This window comes from Castor canadensis, chromosome 2 (assembly GCF_047511655.1).
Source record: "Castor canadensis chromosome 2, mCasCan1.hap1v2, whole genome shotgun sequence".
Lineage (NCBI taxonomy): Eukaryota > Metazoa > Chordata > Mammalia > Rodentia > Castoridae > Castor > Castor canadensis.
In genome coordinates, this window is record NC_133387.1 from 126,459,853 (window position 1) to 126,478,910 (window position 19,058).

The window sequence follows — 19,058 nt, forward strand, 5'->3', positions numbered from 1 at the left end:
CAATACCCAGTATAAACTATTTTCCCCTTATCTCTAATTTTGTTAAAGAGAGAGTATAGGCAATAATAGGAAGGAACAAGTGTTCCTGGTTGAGATAAGGATTAAATTTGCTTTATTTTAAATCCTGATAGCAGTCATGTTCTTATTTCCTCTTTGCCTATTCTGTCATGAAATACAATTGCTGTTCGTATAAAATTTGGACTCTTGAGTGTATACATGAGCAGACTTTGTATTATACTTTCAAAGCCTCAGAGAACTCCAAACAGAACTGAGTTTTATTTTTTAAATGGTAAGAAAATGCTCTAGGCATTGAACTTGAGTTGAAATATTGCTGCTGAAGCACTATTCACCATAGCCAAGCTATGGAAACAGCCCAGATGCCCCACAACTGATAAATGGATTAAGAAAATGTGGTACATATACACATGGAGTTTTATTTGGCCATAAAGAAGAATGAAACTATGTTGTTTGCAGGTAAATGGATGGAACTAGAGAACATCATATTAAGCAAAGTAAGCCAGGCTTAAAAGGTCAAAGGTCACATGTTTTCCCTCCTATGTGCAAAGTAGACCTATAAGTTAAACATACACATATACATATATATATATATATACACACACATTATACATACACACACACACACACATATGTGATCTTATACAAAGAGACAGAGAATATGATTGTATTAGAGGACCTATCTGTGGCTATTGAGAGACAGAAGAAGGAAAGAATGTTAGAGAATGATAAATATTGAAACATTACATCTGTGTGTGAAGATAATATAACACAGTGTACTGTAAGCTGTTGTTGTAGGGAGCAGGGCAATAGAGAAAGAGTAAATAATGGAGGGGGGCTAATTTGATTAAAGCACGATATATACATATCTGAAATACCAAGGCAAAATCCCCTAGAACTATCAATATACACTTAAAAAGTGAAGGAAAAGGAAGGTCCTGTCTGGGGGCAAGTACTGGTGGGAGGCGGGGAAGGCATAAGGGAAGGGTGAAGGAGGATAAATATGGTGGCTGTATTTTGTATACATGTATGAACAATGAAATCTGTTGAAATAGTTCTAAGAAGGGGGGGAGGAGATGAGAGAGGAAGGTGGAGGGGGTGAATCTAATTAAGATATATTGCAAGCAGATATGTAAATGTCATAATATATCTGCGCCCCCCCATTCAACTAATATATGGTAATCAAAAAGAAATATTGCAGCTGAAATATTTTATTGTTTCCCTAAAATTCTCATGGTTGCTTTTTACCCCCTTTCAATGAGTTACATTGCTTCAGACTCTCTTTTTCCTCTCAAAAATTTTAGTTCTGTCTACATTCATTGGTGTCTTTAAACCTTGCTTTCTTTCTACATGTGTCACTGCCTGTGTGTCTTTTGGAAAAGCATTTTCTTTCTTCCAAGTCAGAGGTGGGACTGTGTGGCGAAAATACAGTCCCACAAGATCCCTATAGAATTTGAAATGCAGTTGCCTTGGCTAAAGGCTGTTAGACGCACCTCTATGTTAACAAAAAGTCTCTGCTTTTACAGCCCAGATATTTTTCTGTTACTTTTTGATTTTTACAGATTTTAATTAAGTCATTCTGGTCTATTGGTATCATTATTTCTAAATTGTATTAGGACTAAAATGTCACTTTTTGTGGTATAGGGACACATGAATTTCTAAAGTATGTGACTTTGATTCCAGGAACTGTTACATTTCCTCAGAATATTTCATAACATACTTAAAAGTGTTGAAAATGACAGTAGTGCTATGTATGCTTGTTTTATTAAATCTTCAATAAAGTGCCAAAAGGAGGCAAACACATTTCAAAGCTGTGGAAATTGATTCCTCCTACTACGCACTGACCCCCGCAATCACACATGCTCTGTCAAGTGATCCCACATTGAGCCTTGGCAGTGAAGCAAGCCACACCGGGTTAGCAACAGGAGCACACTTAACTTTGAACAGTTCTAAGTAAGCATTATTTTTCCATTTTATACATGTGGAGGAGGATCAGGAGGAAAAGATGGGAAGGGAAGGGAAGGTAGGAGGGGAAGTTACAGCAGTAGCCAAGAGCTATCTAGTTTTGCTGATTGGAACGAAGGAGAATATAGTCATAAATAGTTTATTGGGTTCTAGATCTTCATCTGTAACTTTTATTGGCTCAAAAAGGTTAAAGAACTTTCCAAAGTGACATGGCTAGTGGGTGACAGTAAGTAATACCTCATATTGAACCTGTATGCACCCATGTGAAGTCATAACTCTTGCCCCTCCTCTCCTTTTTCTTTTCTCTCTCTCTTTTAAAAGCAGGACCTGTGGAAAGGCCTTACTTTCTCCTTTGTAATCTTAGGGCATTGACATTTGCTTCTACTTTTTTTCCCCTTAAAATGGTGAATTTTGTGGGGGTGAAGTTCAAGTCTATGGATTCAGGACCATAATCCTTGTGGTCTTTTTACATTGAAGGTTTTTTTCTAACTTGGCAGGCATTTGGTTGTGATAACCATTTGGTGTGCTTGACTTCCTTTCAATGTCTCAACAGGAAAGAGAAAGGTTGTAAGATACCAGAGTTTGTTTTTTTTTTCTTTTGGTTTATTGTAGTGAAAATAACAAACATTTAGAATTAAATGAATCCAGTAGAAATCTGGATTTTGTAATCTTAGAATTTACCTGATTTCTTTGAACTCACTATTAATGTCAACATGTAGCTATTTAAACTAATTAAAATTAGGCCCAAGAAAAAATAAAACTTAGTTCCTAGGTGGTGTAAGTGTGTGGCGGCCACTGTGATGTCCCAGAAACAGAATGTCTTCGTGAGTACAGAGACTTGCAGTAGGCAGCACTAAGCCATACATGGAGTTAATGGCACCTTTCTTGTAGAATTATGGGGAGAATTTAGGTATAAGAAAACTTATGTATGTAAAGAAGCTACTATGATGCTTACCAGGGACAGCAGTGAAATCCTTAAAAAATGCTGATTTTCTTCCTGTTCTGCCTTCGTGCATGCTCTTCCACCTATATTCTTTTTAAAAAAGGTGTTGGGGATTGAACCCCAGGGCCTTGCATATGCTAGACCAATGTGCTACCATTAAACTCTGTACTTAGCCCCACCATCTTTCTTTTTTTTTAAAGACAATTCTTACTGTGTAGTCTAGGTTGGCCTCAAACTCAGGATTCTCCTGCCTCAGCCTCTTGAGTGCGGGATTATAGGTGTGAACTATCATGCCTGATGTATCCACCTTCATTTTGTTTTAGGTATGTTTCTACCTTCCATAATTTTTTCTATTCACCTCTTTAAAACAAAACAATTAAAATGATATTTATATCTTTGGAGCTTGAACTAATTCTCAAGATAACTGTTACTTAAAAAAGAAGTTAAGGAAGGAAAAGAAAAAGATATCTAATGATAGCAGTAGGCAAGTATTATCTAGTTTTGCTGCTTAGGAAAAAGGAAAATACAGGCAGCATTAGGAATGACTAGTTTATTAGGTTCCAGATCTTCATCTATAATTTTTATTAGAAGTAACCTACCCACAATGAAATATATTCTGCATGGACTCCTTGCTTCTATTGTGGTTATCCATGTGAGACTGCCCTGTTAATCATCTTTTCTGCTTTTGAAAAACTCAAACATCTACAGCAACAAGACCCAGGAAACTCTGAACCTTAGATGCTGCTCCCCTCCTCTCCTGCCAGTCCTCTCCCAGCCTGCTTCACAACTTGAGCCACAGTCTTTTGTTCCCCCTTTAAATTATTCTATTTTTGTCATCAACACTGGATCCATTTCCAGGCAACCTTTGCCTTTGGTTGGTGGAATCCAATCTTAGACCAAGGAAATTTTAAATGAACTGGCACCTTTGAAATCTAATGAACTGACCTGGAAACAAAAACATTAAAAGAGAGAAGAAAATGGTCAGTGCTCTGCTGGAGGCCTGGTATTGCCTGGAGACAGTTCTTCTCCAAGCTGGCAGACATCACAGTAAGTATAGGAACCATACTTTCAACCTCATCCGTATGCTCCGCTGGATATTTGAGAAAAGAATGGAAAGAAATGCCAAATCCATGGTGTATTCTGAAATTATGGAGTTGGTTTAAAACTCCTCTTGAAGCTCAGGAAGCTTCATAAAGAACAGGTGAACTTTGTAACCTACAGTGCCACCTGAGAAAACCAGGCTAATTACTCTCTGTGGGTGAAATCAGTGGACAAAACCCATCTGGGAAGCACTGGTTCTGAATGAAACACCCAAAGGGATCCCTTGGAAGAATTTTTTTTGAGCCTAATTCACTCGTGGCACAGACGGACTGTAGCATGGGAAGGCCTTGCATTTGGCCCCTTTGCCTGCCAACTACATAGATTGGAGGGAGCTGGTGGGGGTGGGGGTCAACTTCCTGCATGGACTGTCAGCTCATCAGGAAATACTTTCATATTAGGGAGGTCTAAAACAAATTTGTGAGATGCTGGTTGATGTCACTAAGAAAGTTGTTCCCTTCCTATGAAAACATAGTATACTCCCATAGTACTTACTACTCAGTGCCAGGCATGGGTGGGGGGGTCAATCACTATAGTGTTGTTTGTGTAATCCCTACCACAGGCCATGAAGTATGAAACATTCTTATTCATTCTCCAGGCAGAATGAAGAAGCTACAGCCCAGGGAGCCTGTATAACTTGCCCCAGGTCAAGCTTCTTATAAGGCAAAGCATTAAACAAACCCAGGACCCAGCACTGTGCTCTCAACTCTACACATCTTCCCTGTCCCCAGTTGCCAAACGATCACATACCCATACCACTCTTCCTTTCTTCTAGCTTCATAACATGCCTGACCTCTCCTCTTGCCTTTTAGTTTCTTCTAGTTTGTTATCAATATTCAAATCTTTTCCTCAGAAGCTTTGATGCTGTCTGGTGGAACCACTCTTAGAAATATTTGATACTGATGGCTCCCTTAATTGCTGAAATTCATCCATATTTGCGATGGGCAGGTGTGGCCTGTTTCCTTTTCAACCAATTTGTGGAAATAGTGGACAGCTTTTGGTGGCTATCGAAAGCTCCTGTACGCTAGTGGACAGGGGAACTGCTGCAAAACTAGGAGGAGTCTGAGGTGGTCACTGGCTTCATCTTACGCTTGGCTTCATGATATTCCTGTGAATAAGTAGAAGCAAGGTGTGGTCCCCTTTTCAAAGATGTGGAAAATTAGCACAAGGATAAGGAAAAACAGCATAAGGAGGCTTTTGACCTGGAAGAGGGTAAGATCACAGGGTGCATCAATAGGGTAAAGTGATGTGGGGTGAGCAGAGATAGGGCCCCTCATTCCCGTCTGGATGCTGCACTTTGAGCAGTGTGGGCTGGCAGTGGTCATTTAGCTTCTCTTAACCTGTCTTCATCATTGAGATGAGGTCATCATAAATGATTTCTAAGGTTTCTAAGGCCTCATTCAGCCTCCCAACAACTCAGTCCTACCCAAATTCTTCCATAATCTTACTGGTCCTTGTATGGGAACCCTCATTTAATGAGATTTTTTTTTTTTGAGTACTAGTGATATCAATTTCCTCAGCTCTTCCTTTTGCATCAAATTTCATTTGGTGAGTTAAAATATACTTCCTGAACCAAAAACCAAAAACCAAAGCAAGGCAAAATGTTTACCCATTTACCCTCATCTTTATTCACAGCATGCTTTCTTTTTCTAGTCCAAAACTTTTCTTCCACACCAATAGTTTCTACAGTCTTACTTACCCTTAATAATTTTAACTTTGGGGCTGGCAGTGTGGCTCAAGTGGTAGAGTACTTGTCTAGCATGTGTTAGGCTCTGAGTTCAAACTCCAGCACCACCAAAAAATAATTTTTACTCTGCTTTCTACTTGATCAGGCAATCTTCACATGAGCCTACTTGAACTACTTTGGAAGTTGAAGCAATTAGTCATTAAATCAGACCCTGAACTTGAAATAAATTAGATAGGTGCAACAAGGCAATTAAAACTCAGGGCAACACTCTAACTTTTCCTTTCCATTCTAGGGTTTTATGAGAATGTTGGAGTGAATTATTTAACCTTAATGACAGTAGGGGAGGGCTACCAAGAGTAAGGGGGACTTTAGAAAGCTTGCTTTTAGGCAGTGCCCAACTTTTGCAAAATGACAGCTGACTTTAGTGCTGATTTTTCTAAGGATATGTAAGTCAAGGAGCTAACCTCTCCTGCCTCTAGGTGGTGATGTGCCCTGTTTGGCGTTGTTCATTTAGGCTTATCTCACTAGGATCTACTTGTTGCACTAATATTCCATTTGCCACAAGGTACAGTTGACTCCAATTCAATCTATAGACATAGCTGAGAGGCTAGTGAGATGGGAGAAACATGGAGAATTCACTGGTAGGAAATTCCACAAAATGTGGTGTTCAGATTTTAAGTAGTTAAGATTGTTCATGAAAAGTAATTACGAGGGACAGCATGTGGACCAAATGCTTCTTTTTGACTTAGTTGTTTGAAGTAGGCTATTTTTAATCTGGCTTTTTACGTAGACGTGTCTAGAGAGTTCACATGTCTTACAGTTAGAATCAGCTTAGGTTGTAGTAGGCTGTGAGGATAAAAGTCTTGGCTTCTACCAGTTCTTGGTGGCAGGTGCTTGATAAGTATTTATCACAAGATAAGACCCTAAGGTAAATGATGTCCCAGAGAAGTGACTATTCCCCACTCCCGTGAATGTAAAGCTTTAAATAGAACAATTTTCTAAGACCAACTAAAGTAAGATTTGTAGGTAGGTTGCTTATTTGAACATTGTAGTCAGAAACACTTCAGTTCCTGGAATGAGCAGAAGTAGTAACAGTTGCTATGGTCATGAAAACCTGTGGCCTGAAAGAGTCAGTGCTCAGAAGACCTTCATTACTCAATATCATATTTAGATGGTCACTGCTTGCAGCTGCTGCTATTCAGACTGTCTGGGGTGTAAAGTTCTTGGTTGCAGTCTGTCAGCAAAGAGCCACCTTTTTTGAAGCTGATTTCCATCCCTAATGTCACATTTAATGAAAGTGTCTTCATCACTATATCTTCAGAGCCTGGTACATAAGTGGTACTCATTAATAAGGTTAGATGAATGAGTCTTCATAATGGAGCTATGCTTTATAGATGAAGGAGGATGGTTAAGAGTAGGCAGGAAAACTTCTTGAGTCTAGAGGACTCTGTGTCTTGTCTGTGATCAGTAGGCAAGCCAGATTGTGCTACTAGAATTCCTTTTTCCCTAAGAAGCATCTCTTAATTTTATTCCTGAAGTTATAGCAGGGAGAAGCAGGGTCATTCTCAATAAATACACTTTTGTGAAGTTTGTCTTCTGTGTTATTCTGAAGGAGAAAGTGTCCCTCAGGTGCTAGTGAGAGTCCACTACTGCGCTGGTGTGAAACACCTTTGTACTTCAAGACTCAGCTGTGTGTGGTGGGTCCTATGAGGCCAGGAAATGTGAGGATTGGAGTGTGGAGTCTGGTGTTGAGTTTTGGATTCAAATTCCAGTTCCATCACTCATTGGCTTTGTGAACATGAGCAAACTATTTAATCTTTCTGTGCCTCAGTTTCCTAGGAGGAAGAAGAGAATTAACAGTGCCAGCCTCATCGAGTTGCTCTCTGTGTCTAATGAGTTAATATGTGTGAAGTACCTGAAACAGTGCTTGGCACACAGTACACTCACGTGTTAGATTTTACACTATTATTCCCCATTTACTAGCCATGTAATTGTAGTCAGTTACTTTCTCTTGACTTTGGTTTCTAAATTTTAAAATTAGCCTTATAATATCTTATCACCTAGAGCCAAGGGACTTCAGTCATATAAACAGTCTCCACTGAACAAAGACTTGCTCCACTGCCTTGGAAATTGTGTTGACAACTATGGGTATGGAGGAGATGCTGAAACTCTATAATTCTGTGCCATGCTATGGTGTAAAAAGAACAAAAACCCCTTCTACCTTTTGTTCTGTTTTTGTCCAAGCCTACTGAGGAACCTGGAAAATTATCCTGGAAATTGCTCTTTAGTTAAATGTGAGAAAATGAAGCATTCTCAGTTAGAAGGAAAACACCGAGAAAGTGCTGTGTCTCCACCCCACCCTTGTGGTTTGTGTAAGTAGCTCTAAGCAAGACCTAGCTCATGATCTAGAGTGATGATTCCTTCTTTCCAGTCTTCAAGAAGCAGAAGTCTGGTTTTTATCAATGGGCATTTCCTCTAGGCAGGAAGTTTGTTCTGAGAAATGACAGCAGTGAGGATTTTTTTTTTTTTTTTTGCAGTACTGGGGTTTGAACTCAGGGCCTTATGCTTGCTAGGCAGGCACTCTACCACTTGAACCATTCCACCAGCCCAGCAGTGAGTTTTTTTGCAGTGTCTCAGTGGCTTTTTGCTTATATTTACTTCAGTTAATAATCCCAAGATCTACTTGAATCAGGATCATTTAGCCACATAATCAAGTCAGGGTTTAGAGGGGGGCGGTGGGATAGAGCAATAATAACCCCTTCCTTCCTATGAGAGTTCATTGTGAGCACACTGCTAAACATGTATTAATTATTGCAATCAGAATTCCTCAGTACCTATTTTAGTACTGAAGAACCTGGCTAAGTTTTCAGTGTGTGATCCACACAGCCATTCCCTGCTGCAGATAAAGCAAGTCTGTTATTATGTTGCCGGTTGCAGCTTCCATTTTGCAGAAGAAATTGCTGTTTGTGTCTAACACTTAGAGAAGCCTTGTTTCCTCTCCATCAAGTACTGTGACCTATGCATCTCAGAGACTCACTGCTTACCTGCTCACTGGACTGCATTTTAAAAATGCTGGGGCCTTCAGTTCTAGAAGCCATCAAAAGAGGCAGCTAGACATGCAGCTAGGACACGGTGCTGTATTTTCCCCCAGACCTTAAATTGCTTGGTCCACAGCATATCATCAGCATGGTAAAAATTACATTGAGCTGACATTTGAAGTTTGTTTTGTCTGCTTTGCATTTGTTTTAGGCAAAATGGATCTGTGGTAGCAACCTGTCAGATGTTTAACATTTAAAACTATGTGGATCCTTAGAGATCTTTGATGAATTACTTTGAGCAACAAGGCAGGTTGTGTGTGTGTTATATGGTGTCAGGTCAGGTTCATTTAGTTGATTGGAACCAGAGAGGAGAGGGGTGCCTTCTGTCACCAGGATTCCTAAGTAAACCAGGAAGTCCCAGTTACTTGCAGAAAGAAGCTTGAGGTTGGCACTGGGAACACAGAGGGTAATCATTCCTGTGAGCTGGAGCTGTTTACTCTGCCACCCTCTGGCTGGTGGACACTGGGTGTGGAGGGCAAGGCTTGCTTGCCTAACTAAGTACCTGTTTGTAGAGGACTGAAGCAGACAGGGCAGAGCTAGAACAGCAGTAATCTGAAACCAGTTGTGTTGGTTTCCCCTCCCAGCTGCCAGCAAAAATCTGCATTCCAGATGAAACCTGCTGGGAAGTGGAAGAAAGCATTTTAAAAAAAAAAAAGTTTCAAATGCAGCAGACTGACTGTATTTTGAGATGATCTACTCCATTTTTCACTTTAGTTAGGGCATTATAAGTGGATGTTGATGTGTGTGCACTTCTAGTTTTAGGGCCTGGGCGGCCCAGCCTGTGATCACAATCAGGGTGGGAAAGAAGTATTTCAGTGGTTTTCCTCTGATTCACTTTGGAATCCCTCGACTGCTGGGCGGAGGCGGGGGTGGTTAAAGGCCCTGGGATCAGCTTGCCAGCTAGCTCAGCGGTTTAGGAACCTCAAGTTGCTCACCAATGAGGAAGTTGAATGCAACTAGGAGAACCAGAGGCACGGGGCGGAGCTCCTCCTCGTCCTGGGCTGGGATCACCCGGCAGGCTGACTTTGCCCACTGACAAAAGGCTTTTTGTCCAGGGGAATAAATACGGAAGTCCCAGAACAGCAGCCTCTCGGGTCGGTCCCTGTGTAGTAAGGTGCTCAGCCCAAGCTGCCTCTGGCATAGAGCGACGCAGTTTTTATAGTTGCCCTGGGCAAGCCCGCCGACATCCAGTAAACCGGAAGGGAGAGCACAGTGATCTGAAAGAAGCCGAGTGAGTTACTTGAGCGACCAAGAGCTTGCTCCCTCCAGGGTTCTGCTGCTCTCTGTCCTGTAAGTCAAGAGCAGATGGAGGACTGAGAGAGCACAGGAGGTTACCAGAGTCAACTCCACCAAGGGCACTGCAGGGACATGGAGGAGCTTGGTAACTCTCTAAATGGCAACCATGTGTTGCAACCAGAAAAGCCCGAAGCTGAACTTGAGATGGCCCAGTCGATCCTAAGTAAATTCTCTATGAAGTCCCTGTTTGGATTTACAAGTAAGTTGGAGTCTGTGAAGCCTAAAGAGGAAGATGCAGTGCTGAAAGCATTCCACAGTTTGGAAGTGGACCCTACACCACAGGAGAACCATCCCGACCCTGGCGCAGATCTGCAGGAGGCAGATGCTCAGGTTCCAGCTGATCTCAGAAATGATGGGAAGGCTGCAAGGTCTGAGGCAGGCTCAGAGGAGAGTCGGGAACCAGCAGCAGCTGAGTCGCCTTTCCCCGGTCAAGAGCTTCTTCCACTTGCTGCCTTGGATGTGGGCAGAGATGATGTCATTTGGGTCCATGGGACCCTTGTGCACACCACTAGTGACTCTGACTCTGATGATGGAGGCCAGGAACCAGAAGAGGGAAGCAGCACCAGTGGCTCAAAGTCCCCGGGTATTGGTGTATTGGAGCCATCTCAGGAGCCCAAAGAAAACTCAGAAGAGTCTAAGGAAAATAGTGCCATTGAGGAAGGGTGTGAAGCACAGCTCTGTGCGGAGGATGCTCAGAAGACTCCACCTGAGATAAGCAACAACCTGGAACTTGGCAACTGTGGCCTTGAGACACAGCACAACCCCAGTGAGGGCCAGGCTGGAGAAGGGTGCCAGGTCCCACCCCCAGTGACGGACCATAACTTGAGTGCTGGTGTTACTGAGAGCTACTCTTCTAGAAGAGAAACCCCAGGGGAAAAGTCATTCCAGCTCCCGGCTTTTTTCAGTGGGCTCCGTGTGCTGAAGAAGGGGGTAGCGGCAGAGGGAGGAGAGACCATCACTGAAATTAAACCAAAGGATGGGGACCTGGCATTGCTCAAGTTGACTCAGCCTGTACAGAAGTCTCTGGGGCATGCAGGGCCACAGACAGTGAAGAGCAGGGAGAGAGCAGCTGATCTCAAAGCCACTCCCACTCTCCTGGAGCAGCTCTCTCAGCTGCTCAACATTGACATGCCCAAAACCGAACCAAAGGCAACAGACCCGGATTTGTCCAGGGGAGAAGAGATGGGCTGTAGTACTGAGCAGGAGAGTCAGAGTGGCTCTGGAGATGCCCAAATCCAGAGTGGTGAGGTGAAGCCAAAGCCCCCCGAAACTGCCCTGGAGGCCTTTAAAGCCTTATTTATCCGTCCCCCTAAAAAGGGGACCACAGCAGATACCTCTGAGCTGGAAGCTCTGAAGCGCAAGATGAGACAAGAGAAGGAGTCACTAAGAGCTGTGTTTGAGCGGTCCAAGTCAAGGCCGGTGGATGGCCCCTCTGATTCCAAAAGTGTATGTAGAGTTAGGTTTTGTCCTTTACTATGAAATAGGATGCTTTTTTTTTTTCTCAGATTTCTTATTGAAGTGAATCCTAATTGACTGTTGTTAGTACTCTCTTTTGTGTGAAAATGATTGTAAGGAAATTAAGTTGGCCTGTAGGAAGTATTGAGTTGGATTGTAGCGTCTTTCTTTCTCCTGGTTTTCTGGGATGTAACAAGAGGGATATGTGTAGGTAGGAAGGGAAAATGTTCACTCTGAGTTTGAACTTCAATAGTAAATGTACTTATAAAAACTTAGCAGTCCAGGGAAGTGGTGCAATGTGGAAGTGTACCTGAGATTCGGAGGGATGTCTTCACGGTTTAATTTTACCTCTGTGAAAGAGAACTTCACTTTCCTTTGAAAGACTGCTATTTAGCAAAATAATGTTTGTGATGTAACTGAAATGGTCCACATTGATGTAAGTCTTCTTGCTTGAGCACTGAATTTAGAATGAGAACTGGGTTTTAATTCTAACTCTGCAATTTACCAGCTGGGTGACCTTGATAAAATCTGAGTCTCAATCTCATGTGCAAGAGGAGGAAAATCACCCTTAATTTATAAGGTTATTATGAGACTTAAATGAAGTTAGGCCGCAAGAAGATTGGGGAATGAAAGCTCTTAGTACCCAAAGAAAATCAATTCAGGAACTTGTAAAGACTAGAAAACACCTGCCCTGGAGATGGTAAAGACCCATGAGTCGAATTTCTTGCCTAATATCCATCCAGTATATGATCACCACACCTCCTCATATGTTTATAATATCCAGTTAAAACATTAAAAGTTAAACCTTTGAAAAATTATCTCAGGGTAGAGTTAAAAACTAAACACAATACAGCATTCTCCTACTTATAAAAATCAACACCTATGTAAACAACTTGAATATGAGGACAATCTCACTCATTTTTTTTTAAATAGGAAAGAAAAACATTTGGAATTAGCAGTGTGGAATGCTTACAGAAGTGTGTCTAGTGTGGAGAATGCAAAATAAGCCCTTAAGTAATCTTGGAGTTATTTGGGGTACATTTATTGTAAACGTTCCTACAAATGTACCTGAATACAACACATTTGTTGCTGTATCTTTAGCCCCAATTTTAATTGTGCTTTTTAAGATAGTTCTGTAATAAACACAATAAGGGTTGTGTAATACTTAGCCTTGGATTTTTTTCTTTTGTTTTTAAACAAAGGTTCATGCTATAGTAAGATGTCTCAACTGCAGTGAATGAGAGTGATGTGCAACTAGCCATGAAAACTAATATAAGAATTTGTGTTAGCATGTTTGTTTCTGAGAACTACATGGACACATTCCATTTAACAACTTATTCTTTGCCTACTACTTCTCTGCAGCCTGACCAGAGCCCCACAGAGCAAGACGACAGGACTCCTGGCAGACTCCAAGCTGTCTGGCCACCCCCAAAGACAAAGGACACAGAAGAAAAAGTGGGATTGAAGTACACTGAAGCAGGTAACGTGAAAGGAAGCCAGGCACCCAGGAACCAATCTCTTCCTGAAGTGGCTTTTAGTTGTGGTTCAGCAGACTCTCAGAATTTGGGGTTTTGTTTCATTTAAAATGTAACCTGAAGGCTTCTTCTCTTTGGTTTTATGGTTGAAGAGAACCTCTTTGCTCATTTACTATTAGCGAGTCCCTTAGAGATGAAAGGCAACTGCAGTGGAATGAATGAAAAGTGTCATGTGTGTCAAGGAGGAGAGCCTTGGGGAAAGGAGTGAAGCAGGTACATTACAAATTCCTTAGGAAGCAGGTGCTTGGTGCTCATATAATGTTTGTGTGAGCTGCCAGCCTTGCAGCAAGAGGCAGCTTATAGTCTTCAGAGTGGTAATCTGATGTGCTGCTTCTCTCTGAGTAATGCTTCTGAGATAAAGGAGCCTTGTGCAGAGTGAACATACAGATACCCTATCAGTTACTCGCTCATTCTTGTTAGACAAAGCTTCATTTAATGCATGTCCAATTTTAAAGCAATCTAACTCTCTGGAAAACTTCCCAGAAACTTTACTTGAATCTATTTAAGTGGAATAGGGCTCTAGATATTTTTATTCTTTAAGTGAAAGGCTCACCTGAAGTTTAAAATCACTGCAGAATTGGAGATGGATATATTTTAATCGTATGTGACAAAATCTCCTTGCCTTCTTCCTGATATTTGGAGATTATCTATTGAATGGGTCCAGGTCTATCACCCCATAATATACTGTCTTGGTATATTTTAATTTCATTTTAAATGAAAGGAACCTAGAAAGCAGCAGAAGCATCTGCTGAAGGGGTTTTACTAACACCTCTCCTTATCCACAAAGGGGGAAAAATAATTAACTCTAGTCCCTTGGCTAAGTTTTCATTTAACAAAGCTCACATTGTGGAAAGACAAGTCTGTTAACACACTTGAACAGACTCTGTTAAACACTGTTGTCTTCTATTTTACTCCTAGTCAATATTTGGGGGAAAAAGATTGTCTTCTAAAAGAGAATCATTTATTACCCTTTGTTTTGTGGCCCAGCAGACTTTACATTTCCCATTTCCCTCCCCTGTGAATCCTTCCCCTTCTGAATCACACTGGGCTATTCGTTAATTATACTTTATGACCACCTCCATGAGGGTAACAAGCTTGTGCCTTTTTTCCCTGTTTTATTTATCCAGTGAGTCTTCAGCAGGTGAAGGGAAGCATCTCCTTTTGCCCCTACTATACATGGCTTGTCTTTTGTCAGTTGTATTAGGTGGGCGAGTATATTAAGATCAATCTATATAGTTACAGAAAAATACTTCTCATCATAAGCTAATCAAAGGGTGGGTTGTTCAGTGGATTTTTCTGTAATAAGTTTCTTCTGTGGTTGAGAACACACACTTTGGCAGGTGAATCTCAAGGCCATTCCTAGCCTCCACACACAGTCACAAACTTGAGACTTCCCTATTACACTAACTACTTTGTAGCATTTTGTTTGTGTGCAGTGCCTTCCATGTAGAATGAAAACTATCATATCCTTAATGATGATATAGGGAGCCATTGTGGTCTTCTTGTGCTCGAGCAATTTTCCCAAAATTGGAATGCCATGCTTGAATAGTGAACCACCTCCCAAATTATTTTTTCACCACCTGGCACAGTGTGAATGATTAAATGTACTGGGATTGGCTTTAATAAAATCAAAAAGCAAGAAAACAAGCAAAAACTACAGAATACCACAAGTCCTTATTAGTTTGTGCGAGAGATCTTAGTCTCATCCTAGCCAGTATGTTGTAGCAATTAATCCTTCTTGTAGTAATGGACATTTGCTGAATAGAGAAGGAAGTGTCATAAATGCTTCTTGAATCTACTGTGGGTAACCTTCTGAGGTGTTTGTGAAAATGGAGGTCTTCCATTTTCAAAGGCCAAGAGGAGCATCCTAATTTAACTTGACATTGTTCTCACAGCCTTCTTTGGTATGCGTTGTCAGAGCTACTCACAGTCTTACCTGAGAGAGAAAGGAGGAAGAGGAAAGCAGCTAGAAATGATAGCTGTATTGGGTAGGCTCAGACAATGCCAATGCATGGTGAGACAGAGAAGGCTGGCCATGCTCACCAGGAAGGCACCTGGCTCCCAAGGTGGCAGTACTATGGCATCCCACTGCACCCCACATCTGATGCTCAGCCACTTGAAAGCCTTCTGGGCACCCATTGATTTGAAGGTATTCTTTGGGGGAGGAGAGCTTCCATAGAAGAATAAGGTACTGCATATCTGCAGGAACTTATTTTTTATTCCGTTACTGGATGTCAGTATATGGCTGCCTTGTTGTTTATTGCTCGTTTTGAGAAATTTAACTTTTTCTCTGTGCATTTCTTAAGCTCTGTTGTTCAGTAAATGAAGTCTCAGAAGCATTTGGCTCACAATTGAGCACGTTGTGGCTTCCCTACCCTTGATGAAATGTACAATATTCACCTCTCTACAGGGAGCAGAGACAGAAATCAGGTCCAAGATAGTTCAAGGTGTTCAAAGTCTTGTGCCTTTACATATTCTAGAGTTTATTATTCATTGGTTTAGTAAAATGAGAGATTAATACTCCAGTGTTTCTATTTCACAAGCGCTATTGGGATTCTGTGCTGGTGTCATCCACGCCTAGTGCTTGACCAAGATGGGAAAGAGATGGTGTTTTTCTTTGCCAGGACATCCCCACTCCCTCCCCAGTTCTTGTGCAATTCTCAACCACTTTGGATTTGCCACTGCTTTGATTTTCTTTATAGAATTTATCATTCAGTATTCTTTTTCTGAAGGCTTAAGAGATCCCCTAATGCTGCAAATTCACTTTTGTTCAAGTAAGAAGTTAAAGAGCCAATATAAGAGAAGCTGTTTTTTTATGGCTTCTACCATCCTCTTTGCCATGTGAGGGTATCATGCCACTATTGCTGTTGCCTACTGCCAAGGCTGCTGTCTCCTGCCAGTCCCCAAGCCATCAGCATTGTCTCTAGGAGCTGACACTATCTACATTCCATGGTGGCTAAAACCCTTGCCTTCTGCTGAAGGATCCATGGCATCTGATTGTTCTGGGCATACCACCAATGACACTCCTACCTCTAGTCTCTGAGCTCTTGGAGCCTTGGTGATCTGCCAGTAGGGAGGAGCCTCTGCACCCTGCAGAGCTGTCACTCAAAGGACTGCTGCACATGTTGGAGTTGCCCTCTATTGCTGGGGGGTGAGTATGGGACTCACGGGCTAACCATATTGTGCCTGAAGTACCCTGCTAAAATGATGCAGACTTGTCCTGTGCCCCACCCCACCCCATCTCTTGTGCTAAGTTTTCTTGTTATTATTGATGTGATTAAACCTGTGTTTAGAATGCCTCACAGAAATTTTGAGTGAAAAGCTCATTTTGCCCACCCTTTTCTTGGAAAGGGATTGGAATAATCTGAGTTGCAAATCCCCTACTCCTCTCAGAATCACCATTTCTCTTTTCAGCACAGCACCTTGCTGTTGAAACAAGCTTGTGGAGTGGTCTGACTTTTTTAGGAGGTTCTTTTTTTCCAGGGACTCCTCAGATCCTTAAGTGGTTAAAAAAACCTCCAAACTCAAAAAGTGTTCATGCTACCCTTTTGGGATCCAGTAAATTTGTCAGCAAGTAAGGCTTGGGGCTAACCTAAAACCCAACCTTGAGCCAAGGGAAAGGCATTTGTGATATGATACGAGGTAGACCCACGAAGAAAATGTCTACCTTCAAATTTGTTGTGGCAAAAGCAATTTTTCCATAAGCAGTGTTTTCTTCTATTCTTCTTGTAAGCACGCTATCCTATATATGGTAAGGTATGTAAGAATTAGTAACTTGCCCAAAATCTTAAAAAGATGAACGGAATATGTAAGGATGTTCTAGGTACTGGAATAATAGTTAGCGTGGGCCTAAACTTCTGTTCATTACAGTGCGTGAATGAAAGTGTTTCCAAATGCACATAACTTTGTTTCTCTTGGATAGTTACATATATTACTATATCAGCCAGAGTCCTGTCAGGAATTAGGTGACACTTGCATTGGGTGACTTGAGGAGAATTAATTGGAGACCATTCACAAAGGTTGGGCAGTGTTTTGGAAAAATGATAGAGGTGGAGCAGCATGTGAGGCTGGTAACATGTACGGTTTTTATTACCCCTTGATCTGAAGAGGCAAGGGTAACAATAGCTATGGGGGAACTGAGATCTTTAGAGAGAAGCTGAGTGGTACAGAGATGGCCATTGGACAGGAGCTGTGACTTTCAATAGAAAGGTGCAGCCAGTCTGTGGTGACATGCCAGGTGGAAGCAGGAGAAGTGGCTTGAGCCACTCTCTGGTCTCCTGCCCTCTTCCAGACTCAAAGAGAGGCCTGAAAGCCACTTGATGCTTTCCCTTTAGGGCACTCCAGGGGGCCCAGAATAGAGGGAAGAAGGGGGAGCATGTATCTAGAGAGGCAAAGAGATTATTCCCTGCACAGTGACACTGTCAGCCATGATAGAAGATTCAGCACACACAAGATTCAGTCTTGTTATAATTTGTAACCAAGGTCAAGTCCCACTTTGATCATTCTGTGAGAATGTTATATATTCTCTATTCAAATTAGTTAATAGAAATATGGCTATCACTGGGTGTGGCAGTGCATGCCTGTAATCCCAGCACTCGGGAGATTGTGGCAGGAGCACTGTGAGTTTGAGGCTAGCCTGACTACATAGTGAGTTGTTCAAGGGTAGTCTCTGCTACATACTAAGTTCAAGGCTAGCCTGGGCTACATAGTGAGACTCTGTCTCAACAACAACAATCAAAACCAATAACCACCAAAGAAAAAAAGGAAAGAAGGAAGATATAATAATTGTCACCCAGAGCCTTGCTCTGATGGAAACGGACTTCACCTTGATAGAAGGTTTGTCTAATGATCTCAAAATTTTCCACTGGCTTTTAAATGTTCTCTATATTATAAAATAAGATAAAAATGGGAAATATCCAGAAAATTCACAAAAGAAAACATTCAGTGGTTGTGTTTCAGAGCAATCATTGTTAACATTTCAAAATACGATAGGCCTATGTGAATTTAACACTAGAGAAAAAATAAAAGATTTGGATGATATAGACTGTTTTTCATTTGAACATTTTAAATTTCTTTTTGTGGGGGAGCATCTTGGGAATTGAACTCAGGATGCTTTTTATGTAACTTTTACGAAGTATTATCAATGATATTTATAGAAATTTAGCTTTTCTATTCATAATAAAATACTATAAATAATAGTACTGAAAATAGCTTTGTTCACAAGTACATTTTTATCTTTAATAATTCTAGAATTGCTGGGCGTAAAGATGCATGCCTTTTTAAAGGGTTCTGATACATGTTACCATATTGCCATAGCTGGTTTTTCTTACTGAATATCTTTACATAAAAACTAATACTTTTTAGAACACGTAAATATCTTCCATTTTTATTATTTGCATTTCATTTTGCTTACTGTATTTTCTGATGTATAGAAGTTTTAAAGTTTATACAGTCAAAACCATTCTCCCTTTTGTTCCTTTTTCTTTTCTAGATGGAATGCTTCCAAGCCTCATTCCCAGCCCTCATGTTTCTCAAATGGCTTCTTCTACTCCTTTTCTCTCTTTTTCCCTCCAGGTTCTTTCTACTCCTTCTTCTCTGTCTCTTTCCCTCCAGTTCATAACAAAAGTTTAATTTGGTGCATAATCTGAAGTAGACAAGAAAACTTCTTCCTGAATTATGAATTAATTTTACAAGAGGCTTTTGGAACAATTATCCCCTCTCTATACTAAGTGTAGGCCTGTTTTGGACTTGTGTTCTCTTTGATGGGTTTTGTCATAACACTAGTATCCTCAGTCTCGTAGTGTTTCAGGATAACATGTTATGTGGTACTTTTTCTTTTGCTTACTTTTTAAAAAAAAGTGTTCTTGGCTTTTCTCATATCTCTGTTCTTCCAGAAAAGCCTACAGTTTACTTGCCTGAATTTCAAAAGGATCCCGTTGGAATTTTTATTGAACTTTCATTACTTT

At 41.1% G+C, this 19,058-nt stretch overlaps 1 protein-coding gene across 9 annotated transcripts in view; it reads left to right on the plus strand.

The window, feature by feature from the left end:
- Fmn1 (formin 1) overlaps positions 1–19,058 on the plus strand; it is a 375,832-nt gene that overhangs the window by 124,194 nt on the left and 232,580 nt on the right. For 7 of the 9 annotated variants that reach the window (XR_012445380.1, XR_012445381.1, XM_074065588.1 and 4 more), the window contains one exon: positions 12,920–13,037. The exons of 1 other annotated variant lie outside the window; for it this stretch is intronic. Coding sequence is in view for 6 of the 8 variants with exons in the window: in XM_074065588.1 (XP_073921689.1) it covers positions 12,920–13,037 (118 nt within the window). In the remaining 2 variants the exon portion in view is untranslated. Of the gene's footprint in view, positions 1–1,106; positions 11,549–12,919; positions 13,038–19,058 lie in introns of those variants that run through there. One more of the 9 variants, XM_074065593.1, reaches the window with a different exon arrangement.